At 44.2% G+C, this 19,074-nt stretch overlaps 1 protein-coding gene across 1 annotated transcript in view; it reads left to right on the top strand.

The window, feature by feature from the left end:
• The window catches only part of DNER (delta/notch like EGF repeat containing), a 313,530-nt gene that overhangs the window by 268,703 nt on the left and 25,753 nt on the right, over nt 1-19,074 (top strand). The window contains exons 9-10 of the mRNA XM_046017974.1: nt 9,087-9,209; nt 18,909-19,022. Of these exons, the coding sequence (XP_045873930.1) occupies nt 9,087-9,209; nt 18,909-19,022 (237 nt within the window). The remainder of the gene's footprint in view (nt 1-9,086; nt 9,210-18,908; nt 19,023-19,074) is intronic.

Here is a 19,074-nt window from a genome sequence, read left to right as displayed (position 1 = left end):
TCTCTCACTCTCTTCCCCCCACCCCCCAACTCTGTTGAAGGTATCACCTGGTCTGGTGGCTGCCAGCGTCTTGCTTATTCTCTGCCTCTGCTCTTCTGGGGACCTCAGTCCATCTCTGCAAGGAGATGTAGCAGCCTGGCCCGCCCACTATGGGACTTCTGTCCACCCTACCTCTCCTGTCTTGAATTTCCTGGCGCCTACCCCTCCCCGCCCCCACGTTGCTACCTACATACAACCCACCTCTCAGCTCACTGTCCCTTCCTCGGGGCTGTCTCCCTGGAACTCAGCCAAAGCCAGTTCTCCCACTTCTCCTTCCCCCTGGCACCCAGCCTTGGGGATCGCCCCCTTGCTCATACTCACCCAGTTATGATTTCACATGTATTTGGATGATTGTTTGGTGTCTGTCTCCTTTAGATGCCCCCAGTAGAGGTATTACATCTATTTTCACACATAGGAGGCACTTAATAATTGTATGTTGCATTAAAGAATGAATCAGTCGAAGAGGCAGACAGGAGACCGGAACATGGCCAGGCTTCACCCAACGACTGTGAAAGGCAGCGGCAGCCTGCAGCGCTGGGAAGACAGACTCATTGCATGAACTGTTAGGATATGACTTACAGCCGGCTCTCCGTCATCCGTCTTTCTCGGAAGCCCAGTGAGGGACGTGCAAATCTGTAGACGGCTCAGCAGCATATAAATACTAGGGAGCCTGGAGAGTCTAAAACTTTAATTTAGCCTCTATGTATGGTCCTTCCAATTTAATGTTTCTGAGAAACACGGCCAGGGAAACATTGATTGATTTGGGTCTTCTCACATCTGTTTTCTCTCTGGTTCCGGTGCCTCCAGCAACGAAAGGATGAGAAATTAGGGAGTAAAGAAAGAAGCAGCCTCGGCAGCCACTGTGCTCCTTGAGCCAGCGAGGCTCTGTCTCCTTAACACAACTTCCTCCCATTTATAGATGTTTTCCTTTTTCGTGTGTGTGTGTGTGTGTGTGAGAGAGAGAGAGAGAGAGAGAGAGAGACAGGGATGTAATTGTGGCATGGAAGTCTGTACAGATACGAACATCAGCATATCTGTTTAGAACAGAACATTGGAACCCTCGATGGGATTAATGTGAACAGGGATTCATACCTACTTTATTTCTTTCCTGTTCTTTCACAAATTCCTATTGTGATCATATCAGCAGAGAGAGAGATATTGTGCACCTGCACACGTGCACACACAAGCTCACAGACAGACACCCTCCCTGAAACCAAGCTCTCAGCCCAGTAGAATGATTGCTCTGCCCATCACTCTGTGGTCTCTCGGGCGATCCGTGAGTTTAGCGAGAATTTGAAAGCTCACGGCCATATAATGCAAGAGGATTGTTTTCCCTTTTGCTCACATTTTTAACTCACGTGAGAGAATGTTTGGAGGGTTTGATGTCTCAGGAAGTGGTCTAGACTTGAATCAGGGAGTCTGGGGCTTCCACGTTTTCTCATTCAATGTGAAATGAGAGGAAACATCCTCTGAGTTGCCACATGCCCTTAAAGGAACCACCTCCTTCTCCCCCACTCACTTCAGTCTGACCTTAAAGTAAAACAAAAAAACAAACAAAACCTCAGACGCTTCAAATTTGCGCTGACCTTGAATTTGGCCTCTGCTGGGGGAGTGAGCCTTGTGGCCTCCCTGGTGTTCTGAATGCATTGCCACATCACTGTTGGGTTTTGAAGGAGCTCTTTGCTTTTTCTGAGGCGGTGGGGAGTAGAGGCAGCTCAGCAGAGGTGGTGTCTGTGGGGGAGTTACCCCAATTTGTTACACAGAGTGTGGAAGCCATCTGGCTACAAGCGGAGTCCCCCCAGTTTGGGATTTTTAGAGTGAGCTGCGACGGGCAAGGGGAGAAAAGAGCTGTGGTGTGGACAGTGTGGGGCCAGAGCCTCTCTTCTGTTAAGATGAATATTTAAGTGATCTTGTCTTGGGACAACGTTGAGAGAGCAGAAAAGGAAACGGCAGCAAAAAGGCTTGGCTTTCAATGGACAGAACAAAACCTGGAGATGACCATGGTATTCTAGAACCCTTCAGACCCCAGGGGAGTCAAATCCTGGCTCACTGTGCCTTTGCTAAGCCAGTCAGTAGTGTAGGACTTTGGTCTTCAAGAGAGGACACAGAGGAATTAAAACCTAATGGCAGAACTTTCAGCAGGGTTCTCAGTAGCTCCAATAGTCAGTCACCAGGTGGGGCTTCTCTCCTCTCTTTTTCCTTTCTGTCTATCATCTCTCTCTCTCTCTCTCTCTATCTGTTTACTTATTTCTTTTTATTGAACTCTACTTGACGTACAATTCATATTAATTTCATGTGTACAACATCGTGATTCGACAAGTCTATATGTTACTCTGTGCAGACCACCAGTAGAACTGTCATCGGTCCCCATGCAATGCTATTACCATGTCATTGACTATATTCTTCGTGCTGTCACTCTCATCCCTGGGACTTATTCAGTCCGTAACTGGAAGCCTGTACCTCCTACTCTTCTCTCCTCTCTTTATTCTATTCACTTGGTATTTGAATCTGGCTAGCCCCAGATGAACTGAGTGTCCATATTCTCTCACTGTGGGAGGAAGTCACCCAGGTGTTATATTAAACTCATAGTCACAGATGGACCCCTCAGTTCTGCCCCTAAAATCCCTTTTCTCAATGAATGTACTCTCTTCACCATGAAAAATCCAAACCTACACATTCTGAAATGTTCTCGAGTTGTTCTCGTGTTCTAAAAAGGATCTAGGACATTGGTTCTCAAAGGGGGTTTATGTTCTCCAGGAGCCATATGGCCATGTCTGGAGACCTTTTTGGTTGTCACGACTGGGGAGAGGTGGGCTGCTGGCATGTAGTGGGTAGAGACCAGCAATGCTGCCCAACATCCTACAATGTACCGTACAGCTCCCAGCCATCAAGAATGATCTGATCCAAAATTTCAGTACCGTCGTGGTTGAGAAACCCTGACTTTGGGTGTTAAAGACTGAATTTTGTCTCTCAATTTCATATGTTGAAGTCCTAACCCCCCCTCCCCAACCACCCCAGTGTGACTGTAAAGAAAGTGCCTTCAAAGAAGGAATTAAGGTTCAATGAGGCCTTTAGGATGGGACTATAAACCAGTATGACTGGTTTCCCATAACTGTCTGAAACCACCAGGCAGGGGTGTGCCTACAGAGACAAGGCCACATGGAGACAAGACACAGGGAGAAAGTGGCCATCCACAAGGCGAGGAGAGAAACCAAGGCAAGGAGATTTCCAGCTTCCAGAACTGTGAGAAAATAAATTTCTGTTGTTTAATCCTCCCAGCCTGTGGCATTTGGTTATCACGGCCCTAGCAGACTGGTATGCTAGGTAAGGCATTCTGGGGACGTTCTTGGGAGAGTAGGAAGAACACAGGGTTGGCTGTGTGTCTTTGGGCAAGTTTCTTTATCTCTTTGACCCTTAATTCCTCATGGAAGAACACAGGGTTGACTGTCTTTCCTCATCTATGCGCTGGGACTAGCCATGCCCATCATTCTGGGCTGTCATGAGGATTAAACCAGTTAGCACATGGGAAGGGCTGGTGAAGCAGATGACACACATGTGCTATTAGATGGTAAAGCTTCTTGCAGGCAGAGACCTGCCATTGAGCTTTGTATCCGCAGCACCTGGAAGCTCCTGGCACATTCTGGGCACATCGTGGGTGCTGATCCAACAACGATTCTGAGCATCTTTTCTGTGCCAGACAGTGAATACAGTGTCTGTGAATGGTGCGATCTGTCTTCCAGCTAGTATTCTAGAGGAGGAAGAGAAATAATAATCGAGAATAGGAATTGAAATATGATTTCAGACAGTTATAAGTGTTGCCACGAAGTCAGCGAAGTATTAGGATGAGTAACTGGTGGGAGAAGCTTTAGACAGTGTTGTCAGAAAATGATCCAGAGAAGGGGTTTTTGCCTTGTTTTGTCTCCTGATACAGGTGTGCTCTGTCGGTGATTTAAGCTCTTCAAGACCTGTTGCTCTTGTGAAGGGGTTTTCCCAAGTGGTGAACAACTCTAGGTACAGTCTTCTCTGGATTTACCCAGTAGTTACACTCCAGAAAAACTCAGCATGTCTTAACAACTGTATATGTCAGTGTGCATGTAAAGCTATTAGGTTCTATACCTAGAGGCTCATGGAACAGGGTTTTCACCTCCATGAATTTCTGATGGACAGACTGAAGTCCTGAGGGACACCAGAGTATCCTTGTTGTGAGCAGTATCCTAGATATTCCAAGATGGTTTCTATCTCTGGCCTCTACCCACTAAATTCCACTTGAATCCTCCAATCAGTGTGATAGGTCATCCCTCCCCTCCCCCAACTTTCAAAATAACCTCTATAAGGCAGTTTACCTCCCACTGAGAGTTTTGTTTTTTTTTTTTTTAAGATTTTCTTTATTTATTTGAGAGAGAAAGAGCACAAGCAGGGGAGAGGCAGAGGGACAAGCAGACTCTCCGCTGAGGGCAGAGCCTGATGCAGGCCTCGATCCCAGGACCCTGAGATCATGACCTGAGCTGAAGGCAGACATTTAACCCACTGAGCCACCCAGGTGCCCCTCCAGTGGCTTTATAATCTTCTAATTCAGCTGCCATTTTTCAGTCTTTAGATCTATGAGCCGCCTTCCTTGATTTCCTTTCTTCCCCTGGCTCCCATGACATTGCTGTCCTCTCCTCTGTCTTATCCCTGCCCAGTGTCCTAATCTGGTTTCTCCTTCTCCACCTGCCTGTCCATGTAGATCTGACCTCAGTCCCTTCTTTTTTTCTCTCAAAAGTTTTTCTTTGATGAAACTTCAACACCACTTCAAGGCCACTAATCCCAAGATGCCATTTCTACATTATTTAAGCCTATTTTTCCAACCGCAACCTGGACCTCCCTAAGCGAGCCCTAAGTTAAACAAAACCTAACTGGTCAACTTTCTCAAAACCCTGATATTCCTTTGGTCGTGTTAATGGCAACATTATCCACTCACTCAGCCTAAACGCAGCGGCCATAGTAACCACACTCACTGCTCACGTCCAGCTGATCGCTATGTTCTGTCAATTTAAGGAATATTGGAGTTGAATATTCAGGAGCAAATCATGCAAAGATGGGAGTGGTGGTGATGAAGATAGCTGCCCTGGAAAGCGCCACTCTGATCTCACCCTTCTGATCTTTTTTAATTTAAAAAAGTTCTTTGGACTAGCCTATTTTTCCTAGACCCTGGGCATACTGCCCTGAGCTAATTTGTTTGCCCGAATTAATTACTCTCAGGGGGTGGCAGCCTCCTTTTCACAGAAGCCATCTCTTTCAGAAGGAATGCCTTTTTATTCAAATAGTCCGACTTAGGTTCTTGGGTACTCAGTGTAAGGAGTGCCTTGACATTTCCATAAAGATGTTGAGATGTTACCATCCCCGAAGAAACAGTTTCAGAAAATGAAACCTCTATCTTTTTCTTTTCCCGCAAGGAAGAAAAACATCATCAGCTTAATTATCTCTGTAAAATAACGTCCTCATTTGCTTTTCATGTTACTAGTGGAAGAAGAGGATGATACAGCTTGTGAAGAATGAAAACAATTACGGATGATTTCATGAAATTTGATTTTGATTTTTGTGTATGTAAATAACACTTCAATAGGGAGGTCAAAAATGCTTGTAGGGTTATCTGTTGTTCTTCCAAGCGATTTTCAAAAGATCTGTTAGGAGAGCAAATACAATTGAAAAGCTGTTCATTGCGACTGTGGGTCCATACTGAGAAGCCAAAAGACAATGAACTCGTTATGTAGGTTACGTGTTGTATTTCTTTAATTGTGAGAAAAATCACATAACATGAAATCTACCCTATTAACACATTTTTAAGGGTACAGTGCAATTTTGTTAATGATACGTACATTGTCAAGTAGCAAAACAGAATTTGCAAAACTGAAACTCTATATCCATTGACAAGCAACTCCCCATTTCCCCCTCCCCTAAGCCCCTGGCAACCACCATTCTACTCCGCTTCTCTGAGTTTCACAACTTCAGATACCTCATATAAATAGAATAAGGAAATATTTGTCCTTCAGTGACTGACTTATCTCACTTAGCTTATAGTCTCAAGGTTCATCCATGTTATAGCATACGACAAGATTTCTTTCCTTTTTAAGGGCTGAATAATATTCCACTGTATTTATAAACTACATTTTCTTTATCCATTCATCTGTTGACTGACATTTTGGTTGATTCTATCTCTTGGCTGTTGTGAATAATGCTGCAGTGAATATGGGAATGCAGATATCTCTTTGAGATCCTGTTTTGGGTTATTTTGGATAAATCCTGGAAATGGGATTATAATTCATATGATTGTTCTATTTTTAATTTGGGGGGATTCTCTCTATTTTCCATAGTGTCTGCACCATTTCACATTCCCATTAGCAGTATACAAGGGTTCTAATTTCTCTATATCCTTGCCAACAGTTTCTATTTCTCTCTCTGTGTGTGTGTGTGTGTGTGTGTGTGTGTGTGTGTAATGGTGGTTCTAATAGGTGGGATGCAGTATTTCATTGTGGTTTTGATTTGCAATTTCCTGCTGATTAGTGATGTTGAGCATCTTTTTGTGTAACCTGTTGGCTAATTTGTATTCTCTTACACATTCCACAAAAAACAACTCAAAATGGACCTAAATTTAGGTCAAAAAGACCTAAATGTAAGACCTGAAACTATAATACTCCTAGAAGAAAATATAGGGGAAAACCTTCATAATATTGGTCTTGGCAATGATTTCTTGGCTATGACACCAAAAGTACAGACAACAAAAGCAAAAAATAGCCAAGTGGTGCTCTATCAAACTAAAAAGCAATACAGCAAAGGAAGCAATCAACTGAGTAAAAGCCAAATACAGAATGGGAGAAAATGCTTGAAAACTCTCTATTTGATAAGGAGTTAATATCCAAAACTCTTATAAAAAGAAAGGTTTTCTGTTGAACCCAGATCAGGAGTCAGCAAACTTGTCCTCCAAGAGGCCAGCGAGTAAGGATTTGGGGCTTCACAGACTACAGAGTCTTTGTTGCAACTACTCAGGCTGCCTTTGTAATGGGAACACAGCTGTAGACAATGCATAAAGGGATGAATGCAGCTGTGTTTCAATAAAACTTTATTTATAAAACCAGACTGGGATGCATTTGGCCTGTGAGCCAGGGTTTGCTGATCTTTAGTGTAGAGCAGGGTTCTCTGCATCTGGCACTGTTAGCATTTTAGCTGGATTTTTTTTTTCTTTTTTTGGGGGGCGGTGGTCATGGAAGGCTGTCCTATGCCTCCCAGGGTGTTTAGTAGGATTCTGACACTAGATACCAGTGGCAGCCTCCTTCCCCTCCACCCTAGTCGTGACAACCAAAAGCACCTCCAAGCATTGCCAAATTCTGGGGGCAAAATCGTTGTCCATTGAGAAACTCTGATCTAGATGATCCAAATACTGATGAAGAGTAATAAGAAATATTTCCCTAAAATTACAGAAAGTAGGGGAAGATGGAAGAATTGAAAACCATGGTCTGTTGGTCTCAGGTAGGTCAAGGTCTCAAAGGGGCCAGTATCACAGCCTCATTTGGGAGAGCAGTTCCAAAACAGCCGAAATGGCAACAAATTTGCAAACCACTCTGTTCATACTATACAGATAGGAGCTTAACCTACTTTTGCTATAGGCACGAGAAACAAAACAGTTCAACCCATGAGCATGTCCTAAGGCAACTTTCTGAGTCTGAGGGTTGGCTATAAGTTGGAAAGCTGGGGGGGGGGGGGGGGGATTAGTGGTTCTAGTTCTCATTTGAGGAAGGGTTTATTTTTTCTGCTTATCTGAATTCAGAACCAACACAGGCAGGGTGATTTTTGAAAGCACTCACGTGTTTCTCATTGTTTGGACAGGCCAGGAAAAAGAAAATGGCTTGGTTTCACGGCAAATTGGCACTGACACATGTTTTTGAAAGTTAAAAACAGTATGACATTCATGAGTGAATCTCAAAGAATGTGGTCTTCTTGCCCTTCAGCATAAACACCTGTGCTGCGAACGGAGTAAAAGTCACCTTTATCGAGAAACTGGTGGTTTCTTTTTCTTCATTGCTCTTATTTTATTTTTAAAGTACAAAATGCTATAATTGAGATAATAGTTCTTTTATTTTTTAAAGATTTTATTTCTTTATTTGAGAGAGAGAGCCGAGGGAGAGGGAGAAGCAGATTTCCCACTGAGCGCAGAGCCCGACATGGGGCTCGAACCCAGGACCCTGAGATCATGACCTGAGCTGAAGTCAGCCACTCAACCAACTGAGTCATCCACATGCCCCAAGCGAATCACAATTTTAAATTAAAAAGAATTACCCCACATTTTTAAAACATGTTTTAAAAAATTTATTTGACAGAGAGAGAGATCACAAGTAGGTAGGGAGACAGGCAGAGAGAGAGGGGGAAGCAGGCTCCCTGCTAAGCAGAAAGCCTGATGTGGGGATCAATCCCAGGACCCTGAGATCATGACCTGAGCTGAAAGCAGAGGCTTTAACCTACTGAGCCACCCAAGCACCCCAGAATTACCCCACATTTTATCAGGAGTTTCTGTGAAGCCTTTTTAGCTGACTTTCTGCTTAAGAGCAAAGGAAATACATGGATCCCTTTCTCTTTTAATTAAACCCTCTTTACTTGCTAGATACCGCTTTCTGATTGGAGGAAGAGTGGTGCACATCCTTGAAAGGAGCTCTTCCTCCCATGCTGTCAGCCCCGTTCTGATTATCCCTGTCTCCTGTGGCCACACTGATGCCCTCAGACCCTGGTCTCTGGGTCACTAGTGTCGTTGGACATGGTGTAGTAATGAGACCATCTGGTGGATAAATGGGATCACTCCTTTTATACTTGGGATCCTGCAAAGGGTGGTGAGAACGGACTCTTCCCAGCCTTCCCGGAAAGCCACATTGCAACTATACCCCAGGGGATCCAGCTCCCTAAATCCCCTTTGTCCATGCTCTGCTACCATTGCTGACCCGGCCACCTTCCTTGCCCGCTGGTCCAGCGTGGGTTTAAATGGAACCTTTTGACCGCAGGCCTTTTTCTCTGCCCTTCAGGTTACCACGGCCTTTACTGTGAGGAAGAATATAACGAGTGCCTCTCTGCCCCTTGCCTGAACGCCGCCACCTGCAGGGACCTCGTTAACGGCTATGAGTGCGTGTGTCTGGCTGAATACAAAGGTGAGCCCCGCTTGGCCTTCTTGTGACCGAGTGGCCTGCATGACGTCATGGATTTCTCCACCCAGATGCATGAACCTCTAATCGGAGCATTACATTATTCACAATAAAAACCAAATGCTAGAGATGGGTTGATTTATGGAACCGGAGAGAGGGATCAGTCCGCCCAGGCTTTCCTCCTGATAAGCTGAAAAATCTCTCTCTTGCCCTTTCCTTCTTGTCTCCTTGCTCTTTTCTCTGTTGAATGTGTGCAAAGCTGATGGTAAGAAGCGAGCCTAAGTGCACCATCAGACACAGATGGGAGGACAGGGCTGTGGAGACCGCGGGGGAGGGACGCGTGCTGCTCTGCGGTGCTCGCTGGGCAGACACAGGAAGCTGTGCTGTCTGTCGGTGCAGGACGCACGTGAAATCTCACATGTTGGCAGGAAAGTTAATCCTCATTAAATGAGTCAGTTGCAAGGGGAATGTTATTAGCTCATTTGAGTGGACGCGTGTCAGAGTCACTCTGGAAAAACAGCCGACATCCACAGAGTGGTTATAATGTGCAGACCTTGTCCTAAGCCCTCATGTGCGTGAACCCACACAGTCCTCCCAATAATCCTGTGAGGTGGCAGTGGTGTCCCTCGGGAGCCCAGCCAGTGTGTCCCTAGTGCCCTTTCTTCTGCCTCCCCTGTGGGCTCAGTGGTGCGGCTCCATTCAAGCCCAGAGGCCCTTGGACGGCACCACGCCAGGAAGTCCTGTTTATCAGCTGCCGCACACATTTCTCTGAGCCACAACTTCAGAGCTGGGTTTAGATTTTTGCAATGCCTCCGTGGGCTCTATTTATAGCCATTTCATTGAACCTCTTGCTCCCAGAACTGCTCACTTGATACCATCCATCTGCCTGGTGACCTGGCCTTGCGGCTGCTGTCCCTTCCCACTAGGTGGACTCACCTTTATTTAGTGGTCTTTTTAGTGGGCCTTGAGGGTGTGTAGGCCACATGGATGAAATTGATCTTGTCTCTCTGGCTGGTAGGGATGAGGTAGGACCAAGGGTTTGCTTTATGTTCAGGAGATCTGATGCTTCTCTCCGAGCGTGATGCCTGTTGAGAGCCAAAGTCCACCACTTTCGCCAGGACAGATGTGCTGGCTTCATTCACGGGCATTTCATTCCAGGGTTTTTAGGGTATTGAGAAATAGGGAGTCTGCTCAATTCTGGAAAGAAGAATAAAGGAGCAGTGAGTCAGGAGACCTAAGTAGCGCATCCTGATCGTGCCTCTGGCTTCCTACTGAGCCAAGAGTAATCTCTGAAGCTGACCGGTCTTTATATTGTCCATACAGAGTAAGGGCAGCGATATGTACTGACATTTTGAAATTCTTCAATGACAAAATTAGTCATGGATGTGCTTCCAAAATTAAAAATTCCAAATTCTACTGTTGATGATATAAATTTCCTATCTTTGAGGCATTGCCCATGCTCTGATCCTAAGCAATAACAAATACAGTTACACACAATGGGCCACAGATATACGTACGTTGATCCTTCTCTATATGCTCTCAGTTCTACCCCTTTTATCTTTCTGGGACTGGCTCTCTGTGAGGGATGACCCAAGAAGGAAAACGACCCCAGAGGATAGCCCAGCATTTTGGAGCATTTGGGTTCTCAAAAAAAGGATGCGGGCGTTGGGAGCTTTTGTGCACAACAGGGTTAGGAGAGAACTGTATCAAGGGCTGGCAGAGCTCCAAGGACCCTCAGTTTACAAAGAGGAAGTTCGTGCTGTGAATGTGTTCCATGTGACTTAATGGGCTCTACAGATCTCATGGAGACTGGCTGACCTCTAAAACATTTGGACAGTTGGACTGAACTGGTCCTTTATTTCCTATATGGCTGAGAGAAAATGGTCTCTCTTCATTCATGGAGAGCCCTGAGCCTCCTGAACTGGGAGGCCTCCATCCTGCCCCTTAGTAGACAAGGCTACCAGTTGGTCTGTCTAGCACTGGAGGGGAGTCTCCAAGGGCTTCTGTCTCTGCCTGATGTTGGCAGCTTTCACCCTGGCCAGCACGGGGAGCCTGTCCCAGCAACTCAGAAAGGGAAAATAACCTAGAAAATAAAAATGAGTTGCAGCAAGCACCACCAACTGCAACCAGTCAGGAGACGAAGTGAAACGAGTAATGTATATTACTCACACTTGAATCTGGATCTGCAAGAGCCAAAGGAGGAACTGTTTCGTGATAGAAGTGAAAATGTGAGGAAAGGGAAATCCTGACTGACAAGAGAGGAAATGTGGAGAAAAGACCCAGGCAGTCTGTTTCCGTCTGGATGGTGGATGGTCCAGAGGAAGAAAGGACACATGGAAATAAAACCAGAATCTACTAATCACTAGAAGGAGAAATGTATGAGCTGGAGAAAACTGGAGTTTTCAGATAGAATGAATGGGTTTGCAGGTGCCAGAGGGATTAATGAAGGAGATGAACACAATTTGAGATTTCCTGTAAAATTTCCAGATCTAATGATGAAGAGAAATCTTTTTTTCTGTAGGAGTCTTCAGAGAGCATACAGGTTACATACAAAAGAGAGAATCAAATCAGCACTGACCTGCTTCTCTCTGTAATGAAACTAGCAATAGGGGAGAAATGTTTCTGGCTGCCCAGTGCAAAGGGCGGGTGGTCAAGGATCCTTTATGTTTGAGGGCAAAAGAAAGACATTTTGCCCTTTTAAGGGTACAGAAAACATAACACTATGTCCCCTTTCTAAGAGAATTATTTTTAAAAGTATTTTTACTCAGTTGGAATTATATCAGAACAAATAAACTAGATAGGAGAAGATCGAGAACAGGAAGGAGAGGGTTGAACAGACTCTTTAAATGCAGGGATAAACTAAAATAGATGGTATTAAAGTGCTTGTGGCTGGTAGTTTAATGGGGAAGAAGAGTCTTTTGAAGATAATAGATGTACTTGTTTACCAATTAGTTCTGCTGTATAACGAGTCACTACGAAGTAGCAGTTTGAAACGACACCCTTTTAGTTGCCAATGGTCCCGTTGGTCCAGGCATGTCTTCAGGGACTCCCTGCTTGGGGTCCCACAAGGCTGGAATCAAGATGTTGGCTGGACTGAGTTTCTGTCTGAAGCTTGAATAGGAAAGGGTCAACCTCTGCGTTCCCTCTGGTTGTTTTACATAATTCATATCCTTGTGGTTGCAGAAGTCATGGCAGCTTGCTCTTTGAAAGGGAGATGGCAACTTGCAGTGAAAGGGAGATGAAAGAGAGCTTGTGCTCTTTCATGTCTCTCACTTCAGGAGAGGAGCCTATACTCGCTGAAGATCTCACCTGATTAGGTCAGGCCCACCTAAGATCAACACAAAGTGAACTGATTAGGGACCTTAACTGCATCTTCAAAATCACTTAAATTTGGCTGGACGCTCTTGGTCCAAAGCTCACACACAAGAGAAGGGTGTGACTTGTTGGGGTTCCACCTAGGATGTCTCCATTATACCCATTCTTCAGGAAAAATTGAAATGACTGCATTCAAGTTTGCTGTCATTTTAACTAAATCCCTGAGTTGCAGGGATGGGGAGGGAAGGATTGGAAGACATACATGCATGTTAAAGATCTCATCCCAGTGGGCAGGTAAAGTGGTCATTTAATCAGGGTATATGTATGGAGACCTTTAGGTTTAGATTTAAAATAAGTCTCCTTAAGGCAAAGCCTAGCAGCGTAAATGGTCGAACTTCCAAAGTAGGAGTTGTGGAGCCGGGGTGGTGGGTGGTAGAGGAACTAAGAGAGAGGTGAGGGGGGTAAGTCATGGCCTCCAGTCCAGGGGAAAAGTGATTCGCAAGATCCTGTGTCTTTCTCTCCTTGGGGAATGGACATCAGTCCCTCGTTGGAAGCATTTTTCTAAACATATACTTACATCTAGGGCGTGTGCATAAACTCAGGAAACTAGAAGACAGGTGGGCAGCACCTCTGGGGTTAGAACTTAGGTTGGTGGTGTGTTGGGGGGGAGGGGGTTGGGACTTCAACCTCTTACTGTACATATGCATTTTTTTAAGTGGTGTTCTTTACTGTTTTATGTTAAAATAGAACTTAAATGAACATGACTTTCTAAAAGGAAAGCATGGAATAGGAGCTCAGCAAAGTGTGGCTAAGAACATTTTGAAAACGGAAAGCAAGGAGGGGGATCTTCTGCCAGTGTTTTATTATTATTTGTTTGTTGTTACGACACTCACGTGTTAGGGGTGCGAGGACGGAGAGCTAACCAAAACTGAGTAACGGCCCAGTGTCGGTAATACTGTCTGACCCTTAAGGAGGAATTGGTATAAATGGGAAGGAATTGTTGTGTCTTGTTTTTTTCGTAAAAGGTATTGGAGAAATTGATCTGCTCTGCAGAAGAAGAAATGCTTTTATGCATTGCACACAAATTGGAAAAAAACCCTTTTCAATGACTTTGTGTCCTCCTCAACTTACTTCCCCCTCTCTTCCTCTTTATTTTACAAGCAAGTTTCCCTAGATTACTGTAGATACCATCTCAATTTGTAACATTTTTACTCTTTTCTTGATCCTGCTCAGTTTGGTTCTTGTCCATACCGTCCCACTAAAATGGGTCTCGTGGTGACCTAACTGAAGACTTTTCAATGAGATCCTGAAGCCTACCCCATCAGCTCCCGGTTCCTGGGTGCCTGCTTCCTTGCCCCATTGACTACCGGCTCCCTCTTATAACTCACTCTCCTTTAGCCTCCTTCTGCAGCCCCGTTGCTGTCCCCTGACTCTTGTCTCCCTGCCCTCACTGAATCCTTGCCCTGTGGACGCCATGAGTGTCATAGGCCCCAAGGGTTTCCTTCTTGTCCCCACTCTCCCCCCCCCCTTCACCCTCATCCAGTCCTGCGTCCACCGACTGCAGTGTTGGTCCTGGAACATGTGATCCCTCCCTCCTTGACCTCTCCCAACCTTGCCTCTGTGTTTGCTGTGACATTGATGTCAACCTTGTAGAAATCCCCTCTGTCTTATGCTAAATCATCATCTCCTGAAAAGCAGTGACTATATAGGCTCTTTTCCTGTTAGTTCTCTGCAGCTCTTAGTGTGGTGGCTTGCACAAAGGCAAGTACTCAACAGCCGTCTTTAGTTGCATTGAAATTGTTGCTTAACACACTAATTAAATAAAGGAAACCAACGTAAATGTTTTCCCAGAAAATTTCTGCTGTAGATCGTGAAATTGTTAGAAGTGAAATGCGTGGAGGGACTTAGAGTAACCTCTCTTTGGACATACCGAAATGCTCATCCATCCTCCAAAATTAGCTCAGAGCTAGTTCATGGCAAGACTTTCAAGACTCTGGTTCGTTCGTGACTTCATAGTGTCAGAAAGTTAAGTTGCCCCATATGCCATTGACTTTTATTTTAGTAGAACAAACTAATTTATTTAGTAGAACAAACTAAATGATCAACAGTATAGTCCTTTGGAAATTCCTTTGGAATTTTTCCTGGCCAAAGTTAGAAAATATTTAGGTTTGTAAGTATGAAAACGATGGAACAGCAATAATCAAATTTTGGAAAAAAGAAAATTTGAGATAGTTCATAGCTTTATAACAGAATACAAGAGCAGTAAGCATCTCTGTTGTTTCCGTCCTTTTTAAATACCCATGTTGTCATGGTTACAATGGAGTATACATACAATTTTTATATTGTTCTGCCCTTGCTTTCCTTTTGGAGTATGTTTCATTTAGATATTGCTAGAAGTCTTACTAATTCTATATTAAATGGCTATGTAATCGTCCCACGGGGGAATATTTATCTGATTCCTTGTAGCATCTGATGTGAGGCTTTTATAAACAATTTTGAAATGAACATCTTTATGCATATAATTTTTATACTTCTGGAGTTTGGCGGGGGTGGGATTGGGCTTCAGAAATGACATCATTGGGTTCTACGTTTGATCCCATTGTACCTAATTGTTCATTTTAAAAGTCTCCAGAAATTGGTAATTGAAAAGGTGAGAACATTTTGTTTGCCCCTGTTACTTTTTTCTGGGTAACCAGTGAACAAGAATTTTTGGTTGTTTTGTGTATGTAGGCCTTCTCAAATAGTGGGATAGATACCAAAATGGATAAGTCAGGGTTCCTTCCTATTTTAGGCTAGTATTTAGCTAGACGAGCAGACTGAGACTGGCGCACACACAAGAAATAATGAGGCCAAGGTCAAGATGTCAATTATAATTTCTGAAATAGTTTAGAAGAGGTTGGCCTCTGTGATGGTTGAAGTACTGGGACATTTTCTGTGGAGGAAATAAGTTTGAATAAAATAAGACGATGTCTTAGAATGACTATTAAGTTCAAAGGACACAAAGCGTTAATTTTCTTTATCTGGTTTTATTACCTAAAATAGTGACTTTCAGTTTTCAAAATATTAATCATGACCAAATTGCGATGGCAACAAAGACTTGCCATTGGCGTGCTCCTCTTTGAATTTTTGGTCATTTTCATTCTAAAATTAACTTCTATACAGAGACCTGTTGGAATAGAGATCTTTTCAGAAACATTGCCTCTCTATCCCTTAATATGAAAAGTATGAATTTTTATTAGTTTTGACTGAATTACAGTTTATTTTTGCTTGAGACTAAACATAAGTTTCGTAATAGTGCGTGCTATGTCCGTTGCCAATGGGTGATGCATGTGTCGTTCCACAGACTTAATTTGAAGTGTGGACCTGGTTTTCCCTGACAAAATAGGGTGTTTTTGAGGCAGATTTGGAATGGCTTCTCCTCCTCTGGCAGTCCTACCTGTGTGTCAGCCAAAGTACACTGACCATCGCTCCTCCTGAAAGGACGGGATTCTGGTGGTACGTCCAGAATGTCTTCCATGCGTTAAATCATGGTCTCTGCTCTGAAGGCCCTCAGAGATTTGTTGAGGGGGGAGGGGGATCAGACAGGAGAACAGATAAGCCGTGCTTTAACACAGTAAACTCCATCATACTGCGAATCTCAGCGTGCTTTCAGTCCACAATGGTGGAAAAATGGAGCTCTGTCTCTGGAGACACAGGCTCGGCTCTCTAGAGAAAGAGCATTGGAGTTAGGTTTTGACAGATGGAATGTGCCAGGTGAAGACCAGCCCGGGCAGAGGGAAAGGAAGGCATTCAGGTCAGAGGAAATGGGCGGCCTGCACAGTGTGGTACTGGCACTCAAGGCCCCTGGAGAAGGGGGCCTGAGAAGGAGGGTTTCAGTGGAGTCTCTTTGGCACATCGGTGGTGTTCATGACTGGTCTCTGTCTTCAAGGTTTCCAGCTCATAGTTGTTCAGCTCTTAAGACAAGGTGAGCAATATGACAAGTGTTTCTTATAAAGGGATGAGCAAGGTTTAGAGTATAGAAACCAAGGGGACTTTAAGACCATCTTGCTTCATAGCCATTGTATTTCCGTGAAGATGAGATTTTGTCCAATCTTGCTGCCAGGAAACTCTCAATCTCAAGTGACCCAGTATATTTTGAAAAAGAGAAGTAACAGGGGATAAAATTATTGCCAAAAATTAAAAAAAAAACAAACCCAAAAGATTGAAATTGCTATTATCTTGGGTGTTTTCATCGAATCTATCTTTTAAGGTTGAGATGTTCAAATATTTAGCCTACAATTTGCTTTTCTGCCTCATTTGAAACATGTGGTCCTCTGCGTGTTCATTGTATTAATACTATGCAGGCTCGACTGGCTAATGTATTACTAGAAACCCAGTAAAGATCTTCCTTCGTCATACAGATCGAATGGACATCTTTTTAGATTCCAGGCATCTCTGAACTTTGGCTCTAACCATATTTCCCATTGCATTTGAAAGCATTTTCTGTCACCTGGTTTCCATTGATCAGCCCCGTGGGAGCTTGAAAATATGTGGCTTTTTGCTTTTGGATAAACACTTTGAAGCAGAAAAGGCTGCTTTGCATTTTATTCATTTGGTTGAGCCCATGCTACTTGGGAATCAGTGAGAAAACAGAAGTTTCTGGGTGAAAAGGCTGGACATACCCAGGTGAGAAAAAAATGACCGGTTTCATGCACATCTTTACATTTGTTTGATCTCGCACATCGCTTGGATTGCCTGGGTTGGTTAAAGTCAGTGAAAGTCTCCAAGGCTCATTCCAGTCACTGGAGACAGGTAGGGAGCTAGGATGCGGCTTCCGGAGTTTGAGGCCCACCAGGCCCAAGGCAGTGGGATCGGGCTGGTGGGTGCAGGGAGAACAGCCAGGCAAGGATCTGAAAGGCACTTTAGGAAAATATGTGGCAGAATATTACTCATGGGTTGGGCATGAGGGGCAAAGGAAAAAATGGAACGAAAATCCATCTATTCCAAATGCTTTGCCAGGCTCAAAGAAGTTGTTAGTATGAATACAGATAGGCAGTTCTGTTTCTCCTTCCTCTTACACTTTTTTGTCTTTCGTGAGCCCAATTCTTAAGACACTGGAAAAGAGATGATAGACAAAAATCTCAAGAGTAATTTCAGTGACTAAGTGATGAGTCACTGGGTGTGGCAGTCCTTTGCACAATATGAGCTCAGTAATGAAGTGGAGAGCAAATTGAGTAAATACCACCCGTCCCTATTTGCTTTCTGCTTATTTGTCATTAGCCTGTCAGGAAAAGGGAACATATCATTCTCCACGTTCTTATATGGAATATAATGTAATCTATCTTCCCCTCCAAAGGGCAAGGGATGAGGGAGAGAGGAGAGATTAATCCATTCATCGATCTTGGCCTTCCGGTGAGACAACAGCAGAAATCTCGCCTTTCAAATAGCGTTGAATTTTTAAAGTTTTTAATAAAATTATAAAGCAATAATGACTCACTGAAAAGAAAAATTCCACCAGTGTAGAAATCCCTGATGTGAAAGGCAAAATAATTCAGTCCTTCAGTCCTACTTTTGCATACACACATAAACTTTTTTTTAACACTTTAAAGCAAAACTGCTTTTGCTTTAAAGATTTTTAAGATGTCTACTTTTTTTGTGAAATGGGTGCTCTGAGCTCTGTGGAATTTTGTACGTTTCCAAGGCCAGTCTGAGCTCACTCTCGCAGACTAGTTAGCAAGGACAGGCTCAGATTCGGATCACTGGTGGTTTCAAAATCCTAGCTCGGGGAGTAAGGCTATTTGTCTCCTAGCGTTGTTGCCAGGATCCAGTGAGATGCAAAGCCCGGTGTGGGGACCACTTTGGTACGTGGTAATTGGATTTAGTCTTTTAGAATAAAGTCCAAGGACCCCAGGGCTCCCTTTCTGCTGTGTAGTTCCCCAAAGTAGAACCAGAGCTCATTTCAGTATCTGAGTCCACATCTTCCTCATCAAGGGGCTGCTTATTAATTATATCAATATCTTATAAAGGATGTCTGGCTCTTCTTTTTCTTTTGGAGACTTATAAAATATTCTGGTAAATGTTGTCTTTCAGGGCTCTAACTTGCTGTTTCCCAGACTTTGGGACAGGTCGTCAGAGAAAGTACTGATGAATGACGACGGTGGGACCTCAAGGCAGAGAATGGATTTGTTGTGTCCTCATGGGTGTGTCTTCACGATGGTCAAGAGTGGGCACATGGGTGTGCATGCTCACACACATGCACACCCTTGTGCACACACACACACACACACACACGTGTGCCTCTGGGAATCTGCCTTCATGGAGCTCTGGGCTATTCCAATGTTTCGCTTTTAAAGGCCACGGGGGCTGGAGATCCCTTACTGAGTGACCCCTTGTGTGTCTGTCTCTCCGCAGGAATACACTGTGAGTCGTACAAGGACCCCTGCGCTAACATCAGCTGTCTGAACGGAGGCACCTGTGACAGTGAGGGTCTAAATGGCACCTGTGTCTGCGCACCCGGGTTTACAGGCAAGTGATCCGGGAACTGAGTTTCAAATCTATCCCCAAATCCCAAAGGTGA

Source organism: Meles meles, chromosome 9 (assembly GCF_922984935.1).
Source record: "Meles meles chromosome 9, mMelMel3.1 paternal haplotype, whole genome shotgun sequence".
Lineage (NCBI taxonomy): Eukaryota > Metazoa > Chordata > Mammalia > Carnivora > Mustelidae > Meles > Meles meles.
Note: the sequence above shows the minus strand (reverse complement) of the source record. Positions and strands in the feature narration are given on the sequence as shown.